General features: G+C 44.5%; 1 protein-coding gene across 3 annotated transcripts in view; it reads left to right on the top strand.

Annotated features, from left to right (window-relative positions):
* Positions 1 to 19,774: 19,774 nt before the first annotated feature.
* GABRP (gamma-aminobutyric acid type A receptor subunit pi) overlaps positions 19,775 to 20,065 on the top strand; it is a 239,878-nt gene continuing 239,587 nt past the window's right edge. For all 3 annotated transcript variants that reach the window (XM_075601663.1, XM_075601666.1, XM_075601664.1), the window contains exon 1: positions 19,775 to 19,934. In XM_075601663.1, coding sequence (XP_075457778.1) covers positions 19,882 to 19,934 — 53 coding nt within the window. In that variant the 5' untranslated portion in view covers positions 19,775 to 19,881. The remainder of the gene's footprint in view (positions 19,935 to 20,065) is intronic.

The following is a 20,065-nucleotide window of genomic DNA, read 5'->3' as shown; positions in this document are numbered from 1 at the left end:
GGACTACAGATCCCATGAGCCTTAGGGAACCCCATGTGATGCCAGGGAGCCAATAGGGCTGGAGGAGCTCCCTGCTTGCAGGCAAAAGGATACATTTCGCGGGGTTTTTGCACACGGCAGTTGGTGACTGGAGCAGCTAGGGGAAGGAGGTAGGGTGCAGGAGTCAGTGACTCTCTGCACTAGGCCAGTAATTCCCCTAGGCCCCAGATAGCCCTGAGTCACACTAGTTGAGTGTTGTAGGGACAGGCCCTAGGTTAGGGACCCTGCCCCATTAGCTATTCGCTAGTTAGGGATCCAGCAGACGCTGTGTTTTCCGCCACGAGGCCTGGGCTCAAGCCCAAGCTTTAAAGAGAGCTGGACTATCTGCACGGAGGCCGAGCAAGCAGTGACTGCGGCCTGCGGGCAGCAGACAGATCCTCGCCAAGGTACAGACGGTGCGGAGCTACGGTGATATTATCCACGCTGGAATTCACCCCACGCGTAGGAGGATATCCCGGCGGATCCAACCCCAGTGGTATAGCGGCACCCGTGGCTGGAGCCCGGGCAGGTAACCCACAAACTCAGGTGCACCAACAAGGCCTATCACCAGACATAGTGGCTGCACAGTCGCACACACACATTGGTATATGACTTGGGAGTTCGAGACATTGGGTTGGGGTTACTGGACACAGGGTGGGATCACTCTTTGGAAGGTTAGCATCCGCCGTGACGCATATGGTGTTAGCGTCCGCCGTGACGCATAAAGTGTGGGCACCCGCCGTAGTGCAGAGGTAGAGTGGTGTGGTATACTGTGATTAGTGTCTCCTCTATAGAGGGACACGTGTTATATGAAGTGTGATATATCTGTGTTATTGTGTTCTCAACTAAAAGCTCTTTGGTTATATCACGTATGTGTATTTGGTTATTGGGATTGTCCTGCGAGGAACCACTCCCCCTCTGGTGGGAGCCATCGCAGGTGGAGGCGCTGCATTGTTGTAAGTGAGTACCCCTAGTATAATTGCCCCAGGTTCCCCGTGGCGGAAGCTCAGCCCTCCTGCGAGCCAACAGGTAATGCACCACACCTATGGTAACCTTGTATGTTCCCTTGCACCCCACACTATATCTGCGATTGGGGGGGGGAATACCCGTTACATTTGGAGGCGCTGCTGAGAGCTCAGACCTGGGGTGCCCTATTCAAAACAGTATCACCGAAGACCAGCAACATGGTAATTCCCTCACGTCAAGAGGTCCACGCGTGGGCTACCACCGTCCGTGAACCACCTAAACACGTTGTTGCCGTAGGGAACGTCCCGGCATTAGTGGCAGAAACTGACATCCGGGACTCACTGAGAAAGCTCTTAGGGCCAGATAAAATATGGTACCGTGGCAGGGTGTTCGACTCTACTTGTCATTGGAGCGCCCTACTATTCACCGTGGGGCGGGACATATGCCCAGAAGCGGCCCCGAACACTCTAGTAGCTCCCGAGTGCCCGCCAGAAGGATACCCCCTTATATACTCTGACTTACCAGTAATAAGGGAAATGTTTTCACTAAGAGCCCTTCCTCAAGATCCAGACGAACCGTCCACCAGTACCTGGACACCACTTGCACCCGTGTCAAGTACCCCAAACCGGGGTGGCCGTCCCCAACCCAAAGTCTCCTTTACCCCAAGCGCCCTCACGGACGCCAATAGTTGGGCTGACAGTCCTCCCTCTCCACCCGACCCCGTACCCCGCGAGGTACACCCCAGGCATACCAGAGAGAGGGTAACGAACGAAGGTTCCATAATAGGGGTGACGCTACCTCAATTCGTAGAAGCTTTCACCCTGGCCTCCCAGTCCCAAGGCTACCGGAAACTTAAAGCCTTCTCGGGAGTACTTCCAATACCCCAGGGGGAGGAGGGAATAGACCTTTCGAGGGAGAATGCAGTAAAAGTCGTAGAGGAATGGTCATGCACTGACAATGTAAAGCAGCAGCGTATCATGGAATGTCTTTGGCCTCCCGCCTCTACCATTGTGACCATCCACAGGGAACAACACCCCGAGTTGACGGTGTTAGAAATGGTGGCGTTCCTGTTGGAAGCGTACAGGCTAGCAGAAGACGAAGGAGCGATCTGGACGAAGTACTTCCATCTTTATCAGAAGGAGGGAGAGGACTTGTCGGCTTTTATTCACCGCCTACAGCTGGTCTTGGGAACCCTCCTCAATCGTAAGCTGATTCCCACCTCTGGGATGGATGAAGCACTCCATAAGCAGTATCTGCGGGGATCAAGCCCCACTCACCCCATAGCCAACATGCTCCGCAGCAAGATAATGGACGGGGGCCCCTATAAGTTCACCGAGTTGCTGCGGCAAGTGAAACTACAGGAGGCTCATGTTATGCTACACTCAACCGCTAAACCTAAGAGCCCCTCTGCCTCCAAAGGAAAGGGCTCTACAGAAAAGAAGGAAGAGTCTGCTGCCTCGTCCAAGGGGTACAAACCAAGACCCCCCGACCGACAACCTTCCCCGTCCCCGAGTCGTCCGGAAAGCCGCCCGGTTGTATGCTATAACTGCGGTAAGAAGGGTCACGTCCTCCGTAACTGTCCAGAAAGAGAAGGTCATCCAGAGGAACACCCTTCCGATAGAGGGAAATCAGCCCGATCAATGGTCTGCAGTGTACCAGCAGGCAGAGAAATCCACCACTAAGCTAAATGCTGACAATAAGAGGCGATACGACCATAAGGTCAGATATCGGGAACTTCGGCCAGGAGATGCTGTGTTGCTTCGGAACTTGGGCATACCAGGCAAACACAAATTGGCCGATCGATGGAGAGACGGAGAGTATGAAATAGAATCCCAGATGCCTGGCCTCCCGGTCTATCGCATCAAAGACACTGAAGGCCGGGTAAAGGTATGGCACCGCAATCATCTTCTCCCCATTCCACAAGTGGAAGATGAAGAGACAGAGATACTGGCTACACCGCTCAACGGTGAGCCCGACTTATCAGAGCTGGGTCAAGAGACTGTCAATAACGAGACCCACTCTGAAACTCCTGAAGATCCTATGGAAGGACCCTCTCAAAGGGACTGCTCCACAGAAGGGGCATCTCCCGGAGGAGCTACGGGTAAAGGGCCCCGTAGGCCAACGCCTACTAAGGTGGCTCCATCAGGCCAGCCTTTGGATCCACAGAGCCTGAGCTTTGTGCCTAACAGAGACTGTGCAGAGACATTTCACCCCTCAAGGGAAGAGGCTGAGCCTCAGGACTGTGCTTATTACTCCCCTGAGGGAGTTGCAGAAGAACAACTCCGACGGAGCCACAGAATCAGGTACCCTCCAACTCGGGTAACCTATGATCAGACGGGGGCACCCCATTATGAGGCTCAGCAGTGCTCTCGGAGCAAGATACAATCTGTGATTGTGATGCTCACAGAATTGTGTAATATTGTGTAGAGTCATGCATGTGTTAAGTTATGTTTTCAAATGCATTTTCATTATATAACTGCTGTATATAGTTGTATTTCATGGTGTCCCAAGCGAGGATGTTGGGGATTTTACCAGGGGGAGGATGTAGCCAGGTCCCCCCCTTGCGCACTCACCCCCTCCTTCTGATACGCGAGCCGCGCGTTGTTGGTAGTTGCGGCCGGTTGCTAGGGACACGGTCGGGCCGGTTGCCGGGGACACGAGCGGGCCGGTTGCCGGGGACGCGATCGGGCCGGTTGTCGAGGCCGCGATCGCGTTGCTGGGGTCTCGGCGGTCCGCGGAGCAGGGCGCCGCCATTGCAAGACAGCTTGCGCATGCGCAGTTAGAGCAGGTACGGGAGAACGCTAGTCAGCTCGCGCATGCGCAGAGGTAAGCCCGCGAAGCCCTAGCCTACCAGGGAAGGTATTGGCCAGGGACTACAGATTCCATGAGCCTTAGGGAACCCCATGTGACGCCAGGGAGCCAATAGGGCTTGAGGAGCTCCCTGCTTGCAGGGAAAGGATACATTTCGCAGGGTTTTTGCACACGGCAGTTGGTGACTGGAGCAGCTAGGGGAAGGAGGTAGGGTGCAGGAGTCAGTGACTCTCTGCACTAGGCCAGTAATTCCCCTAGGCCCCAGATAGCCCTGAGTCACACTAGTTGAGTGTTGTAGGGACAGGCCCTAGGTTAGGGACCCTGTCCCATTAGCTATTCGCTAGTTAGGGATCCAGCGGACCCTGTGTTTTCCGCCACGAGGCTTGGGCTCAAGCCCTAGCCTTAAAGAGAGCTGGACTATCTGCACGGAGGCCGAGCAAGCAGTGACTGCGGCCTGCGGGCAGCAAACAGATCCTCGCCAAGGTACAGACGGTGCGGAGCTGCGATGATATTATCCACGCTGGAATTCACCCCACGCGTAGGAGGATATCCCGGCGGATCCAACCCCAGTGGTATAGCGGCACCCGTGGCTGGAGCCCGGGCAGGTAACCCACAAACTCAGGTGCACCAACAAGGCCTATCACCAGACATAGTGGCTGCGCAGTCACACACACACATTGGTATATGACTTGGGAGTTCGAGACATTGGGTTGGGGTTACTGGACACAGGGTGGGATCACTCTTTGGAAGGTTAGCATCCACCGTGACGCATATGGTGTTAGCGTCCGCCGTGACGCATAAAGTGTGGGCACCCGCCGTGGTGCAGAGGTAGAGTGGTGTGGTATACTGTGATTAGTGTCTCCTCTATAGAGGGACACGTGTTATATGAAGTGTGATATATCTGTGTTATTGTGTTCTCAACTAAAAGCTCTTTGGTTATATCACGTATGTGTATTTGGTTAATGGGATTGTCCTGCGAGGAACCACTCCCCCTCTGGTGGGAGCCATCGCAGGTGGAGGCGGTGCATTGTTGTAAGTGAGTACCCCTAGTATAATTGCCCCAGGTTCCCCGTGGCGGAAGCTCAGCCCTCCTGCGAGCCAACAGGTAATGCACCACACCTATGGTAACCTTGTATGTTACCTTGCACCCCACACTATATCTGCGATTGGGGGGGGGAATACCCGTTACAATAGTAACATGTCACATATTGTATTTAATTGTGTACATATGTAGCTCACTTCAGATTTTTATTTCGCTCATGTACCGGTGTGTGAAACCAGCTGCAATTAATATGTAATCACAGCATAGAGGTGAACAGAGGGGGTGGGGTCGGGCACAGAGCCAGATAACAGGGTCATAGTAGGGTCAAGTTTTGTGGGACGGCTTAGAGGTGGTAGAACCAAATAAAAGTTTAGAGTGGTGTCACGTCTTGGGGGTGGGACTACAGTTGTTACACGCTGACAAGGTGTACAACAGACGACAGAGAAGCCCAATGCTACATCCAACATGACAGAAATACACAGTAAAATACTTATACTGTATATTCTCTTGAAATAGGGTCATTTAGTTTAACCCTTTGGCCAAAGCGTTGTAAGCTTGCGAGCCACGTCAAGGCAGACATCTGTTCGCAAGTCCTAACACTACCAGATAAAATACTAATATACCTCTATTAGGATTAAAATACTCATTTACCTCTATTAGGAGGGAGAAAGACCACAGTGGGTCTATATCCAGCAGAATGAGGAACTTGCAAACTAGGGAAGTGGGGAGGGGCGGGCTTTAAACCTGGGAAGGAGGAGCCACTAACCTCCATCAGCTGGAACAGTTGAGAATGGGTTAACAAAACACAGAACCCCAGCAAGCTCTTTTTGGAAACCCCTGAGCCCCCACAAAATATATATATGTATATGTGTCAAAATGGAGTGCTATTGAGCGTGGCATATGTATACAACAGACGACAGAGAAGCCCAATGCTACATCCAACATGACAGAAATACACAGTAAAATACTTATATATTCTCTTGAAATAGGGTAATTTAGTTTAACCCTTTGGCCAAAGCGTTGTAAGCTTGCGAGCCACGTCAAGGCAGACACCTGTTCGCAAGTCCTAACACTACCAGATAAAATACTAATATACCTCTATTAGGAGGGAGAAAGACCACAGTGGGTCTATATCCAGCAGAATGAGGAACTTGCAAACTAGGGAAGTGGGGAGGGGCGGGCTTAAAACCTGGGAAGGAGGAGCCACTAACCTCCATCAGCTGGAACAGCTGAGAATGGGTTGACGTGGCTCGCAAGCTTACAACGCTTTGGCTAAAGGGTTAAGCTAAATGACCCTATTTCAAGAGAATATATAAGTATTTTACTGTGTATTTCTGTCATGTTGGATAGCATTGGGCTTCTCTGTCGTCTGTTGTATACATATGCCACGCTCAATAGCACTTCATTTTGACACATATACATATATATATTTTGTGGGGGCTCAGGGGTTTCCAAAAAGAGCTTGCTGGGGTTCTGTGTTTTGTTAACTCCTTCCCAGGTTTTAATCCCGCCCCTCCCCACTTCCCTAGTTTGCAAGTTCCTCATTCTGCTGGATATAGACCCACTGTGGTCTTTCTCCCTCCTAATAGAGGTAAATGAGAATTTTAATCCTAATAGAGGTATATTAGTATTTTATCTGGTAGTGTTAGGACTTGCGAACAGGTGTCTGCCTTGACGTGGCTCGCAAGCTTACAACGCTTTGGCCAAAGGGTTAAACTAAATGACCCTATTTCAAGAGAATATATAAGTATTTTACTGTGTATTTCTGTCATGTTGGATGTAGCATTGGGCTTCTCTGTCGTCTGTTGTATACATATGCCACGCTCAATAGCACTCCATTTTGACACATATACATATATATATATTTTGTGGGGGCTCAGGGGTTTCCAAAAAGAGCTTGCTGGGGCTCTGTGTTTTGTTTTGTTAACGCTGGCAAGGTGAACAGAAGTTAATCACATTCATTAGAAATGGTAATTATCTGAATACTTTCAACCACCAGGCCACTATATATGAAAACGTACGTTAGTCATTCGTTCACTCATATCTTTTTTTTATCTTATAGATACGCCACCTTATCACAACAGTAAATCTGTGAGATACACACTGCATGTGTTGATGAGTGTCAGCCACATTGAGCGCTACACCTGCTTCTCTTAAATGTTCAGACAGATCACTAAAAACATTCATTCACATTTCCACAATTAGGTACTGAATTATAAGCAGAGTCAACTTTGCTGTCATGGTAGTGATGTACATTATTATTGTTAGTCATTCGTTCACTCATATCTTCTTTTTACCTTATATATACGCCACCTTATCACAACAGTACCATCTGTGAGCGACACACTGCATGTGTTGATGAGTGTCAGCCACATTGAGCCCTACACCTGCTTCTCTTAAATGTTCAGACAGATCACTAAAAACATTCATTCACATTTCCACAATTAGGTACTGAATTATAAGCAGACTCAACTTTGCTGTCATGGTAGTGATGTACACTATTATTGTTAGATTACTACACAACATATGCAGTGTATGTACAACAGAACACTTAATTTTACAAAGCATTCCTGCATGAACATTGTATGTTGTATGATGTTGAAAATAAATGTGCCAATTAGGTTCACATGTACATTTATGTTAAGATGGTTAATGTACAGCTTGCCTGAAACATATCATTGTCATTTCGTTATGTGATGCTGATATTTAGCCATAAATACTCCCATTACACAAACTTCATGCTAATTATGTACACATGTCAATAACATTCTGATGTTATTCTTCTATATAGTTGCTCCTGCAGCTCCTGGGCCACCTGACACTGAACATGTCTCATCACCTGTCTCATCAAGGTCATCATCAAGCATGGAAGATGAGTGTTTGAGGTGCAGCACATCTAATGTGTACATTTGTCGAATTTCATGTGCCATGCAAAATAAATGCCTTTCACATGTAATTAACATCACATCAGTTATTGTCACAGAAGATGTAGTGTTTCCTGACAACGTGTATTATGTGTGTTGTAACCTATCAGCTAGGAGTTGTGAGGTTACAACAACCTTTCATTCATTCTTCTTTCAGACTGAGTCGAAACATCATTGTTACTTCAAGCATCATCTTTTAATTGGACACAAATTTAAAATTATGGAAACATGTTATGTGTTCCACTATGATAACAACTATCATTATATTGAAAAACAAGTGAAAGTTCCATGGCAGTTCATAATGTCTTTCTTTATTTGTAGAACCAGATGTTGCCACTCAAGGACAAATTCACTCAAGTGACCATGAAGCTGTTGCCACTCCTGGATTAACACAGCATTCAAGTCCTCCTGCTCGTGACACCTACTCAGCTATTGCAGCTACTGAAGAACGAATCTTGGGTGAAGAAAATCGTTGCCATTCAGAAATGATGTCAGTGCTTGAAAGGATGCTTTCACTGCATGAAAGGATGCATGAAAGGTCAATATCAGAACTGTCACAAATTCAAAAAGTCATCATCCAAATTCCTAAAGAAATCCAAAATGTAAACAGGACATTACAAGCACTAGTTCTGAATGTCAGCCAAGCAAATCAGTTGCGAATGACAGCAAGAGAACAACAATTCCACTTTACCCCATCTGAGGATGGATCTTTACATGCTGCAACTTTTTCTCCTGAGTCATCAGTTCTTCATTCCCCAGTTCTGGATGATACGGTACAGTATGTGCAAGTTCTGTGCAGGTCCCTCTCAACATCCAACTGCTTACATCTGTTCAAAATCTGGAACCGACACCTACAAATGAGACACGAAAAAGAAAGTTAGGGCAACAATTACTACTAACCAGCTTTTGGAAAAAGATTAAAACACCAAAACAAGAAACTGCTCCACCATCACTCTTGCAATGTTTATCAACTGCTTCACAACTGCCACAGCCCACACCCAGTGCCCCTGAAATGCCACAGCCCACACCCAGTGCCACTGAAGTGCAACAGCCCACACCCAGTGCCCCTGAAGTGCAACAGCCCACACCCAGTGCCCCTGAAGTGCAACAGCCCACACCCAGTGCCCCTGAAGTGCAACAGAACACACCCAGTGCCCATGAAGTGCCACAGCCCACATCCAGTGCCCCTAAAGTGCCACAGCCCACATCCAGTGCCCCTGAAGTGCAACAGCCCACACCCAGTGCCCCTGAAGTGCCAAAGCCCACACCCAGTGCCCCTGAAGTGCAACAGCCCACACCCAGTGCCACTGAAGTGCAACAGCCCACACCCAGTGCCACTGAACTGCCACAGGCCAGTACACATCGTACAGTTAAGGCCAGAGTAGTTGCCAAAGGGAAAAGGCAAACACAACAGCCAACAAGCAGGCCTGTGACTCACTCTCAAAAGGAAAACAAAAATAAATAATCACATTCACTAAATTTGTTGGTGTCCTAGTGGTGTTTACTGCAGACTATTTCATGCATAGTGTATGTATGATCATGTACAGATGCTTGATAACATTCAAGTATGTCCTTGTACACATGAATGTTTAGAAATGCTCACTGACTGAATGAAGGCATATTTGATAACATATGAATATGTACTGTATTAATCATCAGTTTATTAATGGTACAACATTATTACACACTTGCCATGTTAATGGAAGCTGACATTCACTTAGCTCTTGTTCAAGATGAGATGTATCTGGGTTATTTTTGTAATGTAGATAGTCATTTCATGCTAATATTATTGACATACAACTTTAAGTAACTACCCATATAACAGCATACATTTATATGTTATGTTTTCTGGTGTCTTAACTCTGTAAGGTATTACTTACCTTAATCTTCTTTCATAGTTCATAATGTTGGCATGTGATCATGTATGATTTTTGGTTACAATAACAGATCTGTAAGTGTGTATGAATATATCTGTAGTCTCTATGTATCTCTATGGATATACAGGGGCGGCACATCTTATTCTAACATTTCCCGCACGGCAGGATGCGTTCGGGCAGCGTGGTGACACGGCCTGTCCGCGCGTCACTGTGACGTCACTGTCACGTGCGTGCCCGGCTTCCCCGGCTTCCCCGGCTTCCCCGGCTTCCCCGACACCCCTGAAGGTTTGAAGTGAGGTAAACGGGGGTGCGGGGAAGCAGAGGGGCACAGCAGGAGCAGCTAGGGGGTCTGGAAGGGGGAGCAAAATGCCATGCGAGCGGAGGGGGTGCACGGAGGAGATGCGGCTGGTGCCCGGTCTAGTTTCAGGCGCCAGCCGGAGTAAGCCCCGGTCAACCGGCGGCTTTTGTTAGAATAAGCTGTGCCGGGACAGTATGTATACACACACACACACACTGTGTGTGTGTGTGTGTGTGTGTATATATATATATATATATATTAACTGATAAGTAGAGATATATATATATATATATATATATATATATATATATATATATATATATATATATATCTGCCACTGTTGTCAGCAAACAGGCCTTGTGTTAATGCGATATAAATGTTAGGACACTTGCTAAAATTATGGGATCAGTATGATTGAGCCCATAATTCACTCACCTTTATTTAACTTTGAATATGATTACAACAAGGCCTACTTACAGTACACACATCAATGGCTTTAGTTTAGCACTCTATATATAATATATATATATATATATAATCAGAATGAACAGTACAGGCCTTCATGGCTGAAAAGAGGAATGATTGCTGTTAAATACAACTTCTACACAGCTGACTCAAATAGGCCCTCAAACATACTCACCCAGTAATGTTATAAACTGTAATGAACTGTTAAGATAATTACAACAAGGCCTATTTGCACACAAGGCCTTCAATATAAATATATATTCCTGCTCCTGCTGTGCCCCTATATATATATATATTTATATTGAAGGCCTTGTGTGCAAATAGGTGTGTGTGTGTGTGTCAGTATTATGGTTTAGCCTATCCCATAGCCTCTCTTGCATTCCCAGTAAAATCAACCCCACACTGATGAGACCCATCAAGGTCGAAACGGCTGTCTGTGGGTGGTTTTCTGGGTATGCACCTTAACCCTGGCTGTGCTCAAAGCTGTGACCATGCAGCAAGCTTAAGCCTATAGGGAACCATGTTAAAAATGGTTATTGAGGCAAAAAGTGACACTGTGTGCTCATTTGCATGTCATTTCCCAGAATCCCTTGCTGCAGTGGAAGTGCTGTATGCTGGGTGATAATGGGGAAAGGCGGGGTTGCAGACCTGCCTAAGACATGCAGATGAGCATACAGTTATATTTGCATATTTGCTTTCCTGTGGAGGGTTTTTCTCACTTTTTTTACTCACCATAACTTAACTCAGTATTATGGTATAGCCTATCCCATAGCCTCTCTTGCACTCCCAGTATAATCAACCCCACACTGATGAGACCCATCAAGGTCGAAACGGCTGTCTGTGGGTGGTTTTCTGGGTATGCACCTTAACCCTGGCTGTGCTCAAAGCTGTGACCATGCAGCAAGCTTAAGCCTATAGGGAACCATGTTAAAAATGGTTATTGAGGCAAAAAGTGACACTGTGTGCTCATTTGCATGTCATTTCCCAGAATCCCTTGGTGCAGTGGAAGTGCTGTATGCTCGGTGATAATGGGGAAAGGCGGGGTTGCAGACCTGCCTAAGACATGCAGATGAGCATACAGTTATATTTGCATATTTGCTTTCCTGTGGAGGGTTTTTGTCACTTTTTTTACTCACCATAACTTAACTCAGTATTATGGTTTAGCCTATCCCATAGCCTCTCTTGCACTCCCAGTAAAATCAACCCCACACTGATGAGACCCATCAAGGTCGAAACGGCTGTCTGTGGGTGGTTTTCTGGGTATACACCTTAACCCTGGCTGTGCTCAAAGCTGTGACCATGCAGCAAGCTTAAGCCTATAGGGAACCATGTTAAAAATGGTTATTGAGGCAAAAAGTGACACTGTGTGCTCATTTGCATGTCATTTCCCAGAATCCCTTGCTGCAGTGGAAGTGCTGGGTGATAATGGGGAAAGGCGGGGTTGCAGACCTGCCTAAGACCTGCCTAAGACATGCAGATGAGCATACAGTTATATTTGCATATATATATATATGTGTATATATATATATATATATATATATATATATATATATATATATATATATATATATACATACAAACAAAAGAAAAAAAGGCAGCGCCTCTGGAAATGTGTGGTTAATTGAACTAGAGATTATGTGCTAGTGATTATTTAATATACAGTAAATGAATTGTGAATAAATGATAAGTGAATATCAAATGAATAAATCTATACTATGGTGGCACATGAATAAACTCGATGCCTATGCAAAATGAGTGGGGATAACTATGAACAAACAAACATATGACAGTATATTAAATGCATGTAAATACACATATATAAAAAAAAACTTAAAAGAACAAAAGAAGAGGGTAAAAACCAGTCCTCAAATTGAAAGTCCAATGTAGAAATGGAAGCTGGTGCAAGGGGTCTCCGGCTGCTCTCAGAATGGATAAACCACGTCCATAGGGAATCTACAAGGAAAAAAGAGGAGAGAGCGCACGCCCCATAGTGTGAAACTGTAGATTTAATGAGGGAAAGGGGAGGAGGGGGGGTAAAAAATGCACTCACAAAAGTACAGATAAAATAGGCATTGTATGATAATAATCACCACCATCCGGTTGCTGCGCTCCGTCCTGGGGGAATACCCGATCTCGAACAGGATGGGCCAACGTCCCAGCAGATGTCCAGGGCCAGTGGATGTTTGAAATTGTCCAAGGGTCATAGAAAGTGGCTCCTTGTTTGCAGGCCTCTATGGCACCAGCGCGTGGATCGGTTCACTCCAGCGCTTCGTAATGACGTAATGTCAATGCGTCCGACGTGATAACTCTCCCTGACACGTTTCGTCACTCACGGGTGACTTTCTCAAAGAGAAGTAGGGAGGAGGGACACGGCTACCATTTATATACACACACTAATATTGATACTGCTGCGGCAGAGTTTATTCGAGCATTTGCCCGTTCTCTGCCGCAGCAGTAACCTGGCGCGCGCCGGAGGGTGCCGGGCGCGCGCCGAAGCAGCGGAAGAGCGCCCTCCGATCGGGGCGCTCTCCCTACCACTGCCGGGTCCGCCGGGTCCCCCGGAACCCCCTGCCGCCGTCCAGCGATCGCGGGAAACCAGGGCTCCCTCGGGGAGCCCTGGACGCGCGTGCAGGGGGCGCTGGCACCCGATGATGCGTGACCGCGCATCGGTGATGCGCGGCACGCTGAGGGAGTGCAGCTCGCAAGCCGGGACATTTCCCGGCTTGCGGAATGAGCCGCACTCGGATAAACTGTGTCGGCAGTGTAGTTCCGTGGACCGCCCCTACTCAGCTGGAAGGTGCTTCGTGCATTACAAGCTAATAACAACATTGAATACATTAAAAATTTGCCTAATTAAACTTTGCCTAATAAAATGGGAGGAGATTGATAGAATATGTAACACATTGCGCAACCCATATAACTTATACCATAATACTAAGGGTAATATACATAAAAGAAATATATAAATAATATACTATATGCAAAACTAATGTTAAAGCTATATATATATAAAGTATAAGTTATATACTGTATTGCAATATAAAAAATATATTAAAAAAATATAAAGCATCCAAATATAACATGTATACAACAATATTTCTCGTATTAAAAACTGAATAACATAATAATCATTAATATCATATATTCTAAAAACAAATATAATGAATACAAAAGAATATAAAAGAGAATATGATGAGTCTTGTCAGCAATAGAAATGTATTCACACATAGTGTGGAATGAAGATCATTATGCCATGAATAAAGCGAGATACTGGAGGAGAATGATAATGAATACACACATAGTGTGCCTCTATTAAACCATAAATTAAAATAAATGACAGTAATCATAACCTGCCTGTGAATGTGATAAATTAATTTCATGACACGTGCTGAAGGTTAGGGTAAGATTCGCAGTGTTGTGCATTCTGTGATCATATTTAAATCTATACATAGGTGAATGAAATATGGTGGATAATAAAGTGTACGGTGTATGTGTGTGAATGATGAATAATATATATGTATAAAATGATGAAAATAAAATTATTGTTCAGCTGGTCCTGGCTGATTTGGAGGGTGGCTCCTCCTTCCCTATCTTTACGCTCACCCCTCCCACTTTTAAATGGTTAAAGCTCACTCCTTTGTACCTTCCACACCCATGGGAACTTGCATCCAGTATGATTGCGACAAATCTAATACTGAGTGCTTTTCCTCGTATTATACAGGTTAATAAGAGCTTCAATCAGACTTAGAATTATGCAACTAATTTTGACAGATTTATTATAAATCATTCTTCCTGGTAATGTACAGGTTATTAAGAATCTATTTTAGTGTTAGGACCCTTAAGACGTGGTCTGCCTTGGAGGGGCTCAAGGGCTTACAACACTATGGCCAAAGGGTTAAACTAAAAGACCATTTTATTCAAAAGATATCTATATATATATATTTAGGCACTGTACCATGTATTGGTATCTTTGTATGTAGCACTGAGCTCTGTCTGTGTTTCATGTTCTGTCTCTGGTTTTAAATATACATACATACAGTAAGAAGCAATGGTTGTTTTGCCAAATGGTTGCTTGTATGTGTTTTAAATGTATTTTTCCTCATTTTTTTTCAATTTGTATGCTATGTATTTTGTGTTTTCATGTTGTATTATGGCATTTTTTGTGGTGTTTTAATTGTTTTTTATTTCTGTGTTTTCTTTGATATTTGCATTTTTTTTTATTAGGCAGATATAAAATGTACATACAAGGAACGATATGCATAGCCTAATACAGAAACATTTTTGTATTTTTGGGGGGGAAAGGATGGCAAAACCTGTTGCCCGAGGCAGGTGACCTACCGATAACGGAGAGGCTAACAAAGAGGGGGGGTGAGAAAGAGAGAGGACAGAGTGGGAGGGGGGAGAGAGGGGGGGGAGTGTCTACCCTGGTCTCTGGTGTCCCTTTTGGATGAACTTTGTAGAGGTACTGATTGTCAAACGCTTCCTTATCCGTATTGCCTTATCTCCTTGCTTCTTCCTTGGTGAGCTTGACTCGTTCTATATGATTATCCATGGTTCCCAGATTTTATAGAAAGCTATCGTTTTTTGCTTAAGGTGCGCGGTTAGCTTCTCCATAAGCATTACTTCATTTATCCTGTTTTTTAGTTTAGTCATGGAGGGTTGGGACACTTTCTTCCAGGAGGCTGCAACCTCACATCTCGCCACTGTGAGGATGAAGGAGACCAATTTCCTCACTGAACGGTCAATTTTTTCCATTGGCCTGGCCAGTAGGTAGGTCAGTGGATCAATAGGTAGGTCGAGGTTAGTAACCTCTTTTAATTGAATTTGGACCCTTTCCCAATACTTCTTAATTTCCGGACATGTCCACCAAATGTGGGCCATGTCACCCTTTTGTCCACAGCCTCTCCAACATAAATCAGAAGCCAGAGGGTAGATGTGTTTTAGTCTCACTGGAGTGAGGTACCAGTAGAACATTATTTTGTAAATGTTTTCTTTGGTTGTGGTGCATATGGAAGTTCCTGAGGCTACTTCCCAAACGTCCTTCCAATCCTCTCTGTTGATATCTATATTCAGGTCCGCAGCCCATTTTTGCATGTAGTCATGAGTCGGAGGGTCCGCTGATGTTTCCTATACTGTATAAATCTTTGGTATTAGCCCTTTTTGTTGAGAGCTCTCTCTACATAGTCTCTCGAATTTAGTGAGAGGGGGGAATTCTGTATTCGGGGAGATATTTGCATTTTAATAGTGGTTTATTTTTGTTGTTTGATTTTCAATCATGGTGTTTATTTGGAGATTTATTTTATTTATTGATGGTTGTGTTTTTGTGTTGGAATAGTTAATTCTAGTGTTATTTTGATATTTGATTAAATGATTGGTGGTAATTTTGTGTGTTTACTTTTTTATTTTTGTTTATTTGGTGATTATTTGAATTAAATTGGATATTGTTGGTGATTGATTTTTGTAGTTTGAACATTGACTGGCATAGTGTTAAGTCATGCCCATATTATGTGAGCATGATGAACCCACTGTGCCAATCAATTGTTTATTGGCATTAGTAATGTGTTGATTTTTATATGTAATGTGTTGCATTTTGGGCCTGTTTACTTTAGCTTAACCATTTATTGCTATAGTGTTAAATCATACACATATCATATGAGCACGATGTACCCACTGTACCAATGAATGGGTGAAGGGTGGGGGTAATTGCCTGGGGAGGGTGGTTAGGCCTCCTGGGTGGGTAGTGGGGGAGGGTGGGTTAACCCCTTAATTACTATAGTGGTTATTAACTGCTAAGGTGATTAAGGGTTAGGGGCCATTAGATTGTATTTTTGTATGTGTTATTTCTGTCAACGGAAGACATGGTACTGCAGTTTGCTGATGAGGACGCCCTTCATGGTGGCAGGGGTAAGTAGAACGGTTTTAAGTTACTTTATTTATGCTGCCTGGCAAATGTTTGATTTAATAATGGGAAAATGAGCTATTATCCATATCTGGATAATAGTTATTTTGCCCATTACTGTACTGTATGTGTTTGTTGAGGGGGAGGTGTATTTATTGAAATGTGTGCCTTCTTTATTTATTTTACAACAGGCTTGGTACTGAAGGTCAGTGGGGACCCACAGGCACCACCTGAGGACCCCTGGACGCCCACGGGGACCACCCGAGAACCCCCGGACACCCACAGGAACCAACCGAGGACTACTGGACACCCGTGGGAACCACCTGAGGGCCCCAGACACCCGTGGGGATAACCTTGGGACCTGTGTTGGGCCGCCAGACTCCTGAGAACCATTTCAGGGCCTCCATACACTTGTGGGAACCACCTGAGAGCCCCCACACACCTGTGGGATCCACCCGACGGCCCCTAAACACCCATGGGGACAACCCGGTACCCCCAGACACCCGCGTGGACCCCTTGTGGGGACCCGGGGAGCCAAGGGGACTGCCTGGAGGCCCCTGGACACTTGCAGGGACCACCCAAGGGCCCCCAAATTCCCATGGAGACCATCCGGGGACCCATGTGGGGCCCCCGCACACCAGTGGGAATCATCTGAGGGCCCCCAGACTTTTGTGGGAACCATCCGAAGTCCTTAAGACACCTGTTGGAACCACCTGAGGGCCTCTAGACACCCGTGGGGATAACCCAGACACCCCCAGACACCCATGGGTCCCCCAGACACCCACGGGGACCACCTGGAGGCCCACATACACTCGTGGGCACCACCCGGGGACACCCTCCTGTGTTAAAATAAATAAATAATGGTTTTATGTTGGGGCACAGGGGGTGGGTTGTGTATTGGTAGTTATTACATATTTAATATAAATTTTAATACTAGTGTAGCTGAGCAGGGGGTCTCCAGAGCAGAACTATGTTGATTTGAGGTCCGGGGACCCCCTGCTTCCCGAGATATAGGCCCTGTTATGGAGTGTCGGTATCTCCTATGATATTAAATGTCCTGCGTCATGTGACCGTGGGAATCAAATGCATAGGAGATACCGGCATCCGGAGACCCCCTGCTCATCTACACTAGTAATAAAATATATATTAAAAATATTTAAATTTCGGACAAGATTTTCGCAGGGAGAGGCGGCTTTTTCTTAACAGCTCTTTCTGCAGCAGAAAGGAATCGCCGGGTAAGGCCTTTTCAGAGAGGTGATCATCACGCCACTGGCTACTCGCCCGTTTTTTGAATTTTGCTATCACAGTTAATCAACGCTTTCTGAATACCGTGATAGCAATGCTCACAAAAACGGTGATTTATATGGCCCAGCTATTTTTTGTTTTTGAACCCTTAGTGCATAGGCTCCCTAATGTTATAAAAGAGACTAAACAAAAGAAAAGGTGGGATGGGGCGGTATTGCATAGTGGCTATTAAGTGCTGGATAGGTTGTGGTTCATTAATTAAATGCCTTGTGTTGAACCTGTTTTACAGATACCAGAGAGGGGGCCTCTCGAACTGTACAAGGCAGACTGATCCAAATAGTAAAAGCAGTTTGGCTAAAAGCTTGGGCCCCAAAGGAAGTCAACGAGATCTGGGAACCTAGAGGCCTTCATCTGCAGATCGAAATGAGCGAATCAGGTGTAGGGAGTGTAGGGAACTAGAAGCTCTTTCAGATAGCTGGGACCCTGAACATGTATGAAATAAAGTCGCTATTTTACAGGAAGATAACAAATAATATAATTACAATGTATATAATCTGTAATTATATCTGCCTAAATTCGATACTTATCAATAATGCAAATGTTTAGTGGTTCAGAAAATCCTTTTTTTTGCTGGCCTAATATTTAAACATACAAGAAGCTAATTAAACCAAATATCCTCTGCTTTTTACAAGTAAGGAAATTAACATTTGAGGATATCTGTCCTTTTTAGTTGTCTCAGATGTTTCTTGGTAGCATTGCGCACTCTTGCGTTTTTGCAATCCCACTGGCAGCTTCATAATGTTTTGTTTGGATCACTTCTGTACAGCAGCAGTTTAGCCCTACCAAGAAGTCAATAGTTCAGAATACAACTAGGGAAGTCAAAGCTACACACACATGCTTGGGGAAAAAACATATGTATGATCAGGTGTGGTAGGGACACATAGTACAGATACCACTAATCGAGTGAAAACTATTGTGTAATGTGGCATTGTGTGAAGTATGAAATGATCATCATCAGCCCAGTTGCTGAGGAAAACAGTTAAAAGCCATAATACATGTTCCCTAACCATGCCAGTACTCCAAAAGGAATATTTATATTCAGAGGGAAAAACATTGCCTCAGTAACTCTAGCAATCAACATACAGTATGATAATGTGTTTCTTACATGTTAAGCTAATCATGTGTTAGAGGGTAAAAATGGCAGACAGTTAGGGCCATATTTATTTAGTGTACAAAGCCATAAGACACCTGTGGCTTATGGATATATTGACCTTAATAAGAAGCTTGGAGTACTACTACTGTAGTTAATATAATACAGGTTCCATGCAAAAGAGTGGACAATAGGCAAAGAGTGCCGCTCCTCATCTATATTTTTGACAGCCTATCACAAGAAGCTGTAGTTAAAATCAGATGGCTCTTAAAATATATTATAACACAGGTCTGATGAATCAGGGAATCACTAAACAATTAAACTATAGCTTAATTTCTGTTATACTAAATGGTCAAAAAGTGTGTGTATGGTACAACTGTAAAAGGGACAAAACAAAAATTGTAAATGGTGGACACATTAATCAGCGATTCTGTTAGGGTTCTCTGTGAAAGAGACTTGTAAAACATTCAAAATGCCAACAAAATAAAACACCACAATTACTCAGAGTGCAATTAAATTTGCTTTATAGCACTACCAATGTTGTGTTTCTTAATTTACCTTTTTCAACTATTAAAGAGGCTACAAATTACTGGAACCAAAAAGCTAAGACATAAGGAGGTCAATCAGAAGATTGAGAAAGGGGTGGAATCTGTCTAAAGTGGTGGAATATCTTTGAGGAAAAACAAGGGAGAACAAATAAAAATAGGGCATGTAGTTCAAATTAAACAAGATATTATTTGAATAGATTTACAGTACATATACCATAAAAACACATAGGGGTATACATTAGATTAGACTTCTAACTTTGCAGAAAAATGCAGTCTAATATTTTATCTCTCCATTAGCAATTATAAAACAGTTAAGGATCTATACCTCTAGCATGTTTATTATTTCTTTCAAATAAACAATTGCCAGAATCAACACATTAAAAAAAGTTCAGTCACAATCATTATAAAAATGTGTACAATATCAGTAGATAGTAAAAAAAATTGTCAGGAGGCAAACTGGCAAGACAGAACTCCTCCAATTGGATGATAAGGTTAGAGCCAAACTGGGCAAGGCAACATTATAAAAGGTTCTCTTGGCCACTCATAAACACCAGTCTATTCTAATTTCAAGCTCTGCAGGAACATTCTAGACTCTTCGTCGAGTTCTCTTTCACTCATTCTAGGCAACTTATTTAAAAATGTACTGCATAACTTATCATATCCTCTTCTTTTGGACTCTTCTATTAAAGTGGTAAGTAGAGCAATTTGGGAGTCTGACATATAATACTGTAGGAATTATGGGTCTTTGTCATGAAATGTAAGATATGATTCCTGCTTGGGTACATATTTATTAAGTGTGTGCCTAAGCTTGCTGAAGACAAA

Source organism: Ascaphus truei, chromosome 5 (assembly GCF_040206685.1).
Source record: "Ascaphus truei isolate aAscTru1 chromosome 5, aAscTru1.hap1, whole genome shotgun sequence".
NCBI lineage: Eukaryota > Metazoa > Chordata > Amphibia > Anura > Ascaphidae > Ascaphus > Ascaphus truei.
Note: the sequence above shows the minus strand (reverse complement) of the source record. Positions and strands in the feature narration are given on the sequence as shown.